The sequence below is a fragment of the Austrofundulus limnaeus genome, unplaced genomic scaffold, assembly GCF_001266775.1.
Source record: "Austrofundulus limnaeus strain Quisiro unplaced genomic scaffold, Austrofundulus_limnaeus-1.0 Scaffold54, whole genome shotgun sequence".
Taxonomy (NCBI): domain Eukaryota; kingdom Metazoa; phylum Chordata; class Actinopteri; order Cyprinodontiformes; family Rivulidae; genus Austrofundulus; species Austrofundulus limnaeus.
Genome location: NW_013952456.1, coordinates 1,600,407 through 1,604,782, shown reverse-complemented (window position 1 = coordinate 1,604,782; position 4,376 = coordinate 1,600,407). Strand labels below are relative to the sequence as shown.

Here is a 4,376-nt window from a genome sequence, read left to right as displayed (position 1 = left end):
TAATTATTTTCTTTGAAACACTAACAAAAGATGTAGAATGACAGATTGGTGCTGTGTGTGTGTGTGTGTGTGTGTTTTTGTTTGGGGTGAATCAATGTGTTGGTCCTGATTTATTTATTTTTTTACTTTTGTAAACAGGTTCTCATTCACAACAACAGGATATGCAGCCATCTCAGTGCTTCACATCCAGGAATGGTAATGATCACAGAGTCTGGTGCCTCTGTGTGTTTTTTACACTAAAGGATCTGTTCCTTCTGTCACTCTGCGACTTCTAACGCTGTGTTGTAGAGCARTGCAGGTCCTCACTAGCATATCCAGCGCATAAAACGCTCAAAGAAGGCAGGTTTGCTCAGCACGCTGAAGTCAGCTCCTTTAAAGATGGCCGACCTATCGCCCAGTGACACCTTGCGCAGCACCTCTTCGTCCGTGTCGCCTCCCAAGGCGATTACCGTGGGCACGCCCTCTGCCCTCTTCATGGCGGACACACCCTCCTCTAGCTGATCGCTGGACGTGATGCCGTCAGTGATGAACACAAAAGCGAGCTCCGCYTTGCGTCGTGATAAACGTTGGCTCTACAAGCACAGCATTAATGGAACAAGTTAGAACTTTAGGAATCCTGACAAACAGAAAATAGAGCAGGAAACAACAAATATGAACCACAAATGCAAAACTGACGTGGTGTAAAAAWTTCTAAAATACTTTTTGCATGAACTATTGTGATTTTTTTTCTGCACTTTTCAGATTTGAGTTGTTTTAAAGTGGGCATGTGATACTTTTAAATCCTTCCTTTTCACACTTAAATCATTCAGTTGGGGTCTTTATAAAGTGGAGCTTTGGTCTGAATTCCTTCTTACTGTAACTTCACCAGCCTCCATTTCACCACTTTTCTTTTTGTCTCTGAGCAGCTGTTTTGTTACTGTTCCTTTAAGGCACTTCAAGCCCTGCCCCCTCCTGCTTCCAGACCGGTCCACTCCTGTTTAATAGGAGGTTAGCATTTTGTAGGTGCAGAAACATTTTATTTACAATTTAATTAAAAGATGTGAAGAATAGAAAGCCCGTCCATCCAGCCTTACACGTTGGAGCCAGAGTCTGACCCAGAACCAGAGGATACTTAAGATGACAAATTTGAAGTTTGTAAGTCCAGACCTTATTTGGTAATTCCATCACAGATAATTTGACATAATAGTTCAGAAAACATCATAGAAAATGGAGAAAACTGAACAATCTGAAATATATGACTCAAACGGATATAAAGATTTCATTGCAGCACCAGGAGAAACTAAATTCAACTTTTCTACACTCCTAGAGCTTCCAAGTCCACAACGAAATGTATTTAATGGCTAAAAAAAGGTAGATTTTGATATGACCCCATTAAGACAACTTCAGTTTGCTTTGCTTTTGGCCTCATCTGTTCTAACCAAGCAAACTAAACTAAACCCACTCAAAGAGTAATCTACACCAAGTGAGATATTTACTGCTCACAACTTCTCCACAGAACCCAATTTACAAAAGAAAAAGTTAATTGACATTGTGTAAAAATGTGAATAAACTGCTTCTTTCAGGCAACTGATGGAGAATGAAGTATATAAAATGCCAGAGTCACTGTTTACAGAAGCTGATAATGGGGAGAAACCTTTTTTAAAGGTCACTGAAACAGACATTAACATTAGCATCAGCAGTGTTTAGCCTCAGCACAGTAGAATTACACAGCAGATTACTGTTTAAATACAGTACCTCTTTGATCACCAGATTGTTGACAGCGTAGATGATGGCGCTGCCCAAAGCAGAGGATGAATCCATGTAGGACACGCCTGCCAGTGAATCTGAGATCACCGTGAGGTCATGTGTGAGCGGGAACTCCACCTTTTGTTCCGTGGGGCTGCCGTACTGCAGCAGAGCTACGCGGGCATTCCTCTCATCGGTCGGGCCGCTGGCCAGGACGAGCTGGCGAGCCACATTCTCCACGAACTCTTTGGCCCTGCGGTGGTTCTCCAGGCCCATTCTCTCTGAACCGTCCAGCATGAAGATCAAATCTACTGGCCTCTGGACACAACTAGCCACGGCTGGCTCTAAAACAGACACAAACACACAAAGCATAGTGTTCAGTGAGCAACAGCCGGAGAGCAGATGTTCCAACGTCAAGAGACAGGAAAGGATAWACAATTACATGCCAAATAACTCCACGCATGCTAGCAGCAGTCCAGCTGTTTTAATTTACTCGTAAGGTCTCCAGATCAGCACGGCTCTCGTCATCAACACAGAAATATTAATTCGTTTTGAACCATAAACTTTAATACATTTCATTGATACAAAAAAAACTTTACATCATAAAGTTGCAGTCACAGAGTTGAACGGTTGGTTAAARTGTGGTCTTTTCTCTGTAGTCATACTTTAGTCAAGCCACATGCTGAAAAAAATAAAACGTGCACGAGCCAAAAAAAAGTACAATATTTCCTTCACCTTCTCCAAGTCAATCAACCAAACATTTACATACACAAACTTATGACTCATATACATGTATTTATAAAAACAGAAAATTTCCATGTATAACACCTTTTAACCAACGTAGAGTGTTCATACAGAACTAAAGTAAAAGCTGTAACCATAGACATGTGCAAAACACCCCCAAAAATGCCGAATGACTCAGCAATTATGATTCACATWGGAAAGGAGACTTCATCACGGAACCACTGTACAAGAGGAACATGAATGGCTCTACAGTCAGTTCTGCCTGCAACAGATGAATGACATCCATTTTCCATTTGAGCAGCAGCCCATCTTCCAGTAAGATGGAAGAAATGATATGTACTGTATATATTATTAATACATGTTTCTCTGGGTTACACCACTGTGTTTGTTCAGAAAACTGTGCACAGAGATCTGGTATCAATAGTTTGACTTTTTGTCTATCACATTTAGAAACTCAATGATTAGGCAGAACAAGCTTCAACTCATGCATTTGTTTTGCATTAGTCTAAATTATGTATTGCACCTTTTAAAGTAATAAAAATTACAACTGAATATATATTTAATGTCCAGCAGCAAGCTTATTAGTCACAGCTGTGAGGTAGCATGGTTAGCGTGTTAGCTCTAGCAAAGCCCGAGAGCTTTCTCCGGGTCTCCCATGATGTCTCCGTAGACATATTTGAACGAGTCGATGAAAAGCTTGGTCCACTGATCCCTGTCCGTTCCCTCGGTGAGCTTGGCTCTCTGGGCTGTGTACGCCATGGTTGCAATGCCAACCCCGTACTGATGTTCYCTCAGGCCGTTCAGCAGGTTGGCCACACCTTCCAAAGAGGTGGGGACCAATGAGGGGGTGCCTTCCTCAGCCAGTGGCTTCCAGGYGGGTGGGGCTTCCCCCTTGGAGTTGCCCCCTCCTGCAACAAGTGGGTGGAACAACACTGTGGGCGGGGTCCCACAAATGCATCAACACAGCCAAACATGATGTTGGAGTCACACTGACTTGGTTAGCACGGTTTCAAATGGCTTACAACCTTCTCACTTAATGTCACCAGCACAAGGATAGGACWAACGGTTGAAAAATACATTATTATTATCGTGATGGTGATGTCAGTATGCTTCAAAAGAACTACTCAGAGCAATATTGTTGAAAAAAAGGGCAAAAATGGAAAAAAATGATCTGATATATACAGTACAGACCAAAAGTTTAGACACACCTTCTCATTCAAAGATGAAAATTGTAGATTCACATTGAAGGCATAAAAACTATGAATTAACACATGTGGAATTATGTACTTAAAAAGTGTGAAACAACTGAAAATATGTTTTATATTCTAGGTTCTTCAAAGTAGCCACCTTTTGCTTTGATTACTGCTTCACACAGTCTTGGCCTTCTCTTGATGCGCTTCAAGAGGTAGTCACCTGAAATGGTTTTCCAACAGTCTTGAAGGAGTTCCCAGAGATAATTAGCACTTGTTGGCTCTTTTGCCTTCCCTCTGTGGTCCAGCTCAGCCCAAACCATCTCGATTGGGTTCAGTTCCGGTGATTGTGGAGGCCAGGTCATCTGACACAGCACCCCAACACTCTCCTTCTTGGTCAAATAGGCCTTACACAGCCTGGAGGAGTGTTTGGGGTCATTGTCCTGTGAAAAATAAATGATGGTCCAACTAAACGCAAACCGGACAGAACAGCATGCTGCTTCAAGATGCTGTGGTAGCCATGCTGGTTCAGTATGCCTTCAGTTTTGAATAAATCCCCAACAGTGTCACCAGCAAAGCACCCCCACACCATCACACCTCCTCCTCCATGCTTCACGGTGGAAACCATGTAGAGTCCATCTGTTCACCTTTTCTACAAAGACACGGTGGTTGGAACCAAAGATCTCAAATTTGGACTCATCAGACCAAAGCACAGAT

At 42.4% G+C, this 4,376-nt stretch overlaps 1 protein-coding gene across 1 annotated transcript in view; it reads right to left on the bottom strand.

Annotated features, from left to right (window-relative positions):
* Positions 1-52: 52 nt before the first annotated feature.
* Positions 53-4,376, bottom strand: part of col6a2 (collagen, type VI, alpha 2) — a 30,017-nt gene continuing 25,693 nt past the window's right edge. Inside the window, exons 31-32 of the mRNA XM_014008975.1 lie at positions 1,735-2,069; positions 53-572 (exon numbers count right to left, since the gene is read on the bottom strand). Of these exons, the coding sequence (XP_013864429.1) occupies positions 306-572; positions 1,735-2,069 (602 nt within the window). The 3' untranslated portion in view covers positions 53-305. The remainder of the gene's footprint in view (positions 573-1,734; positions 2,070-4,376) is intronic.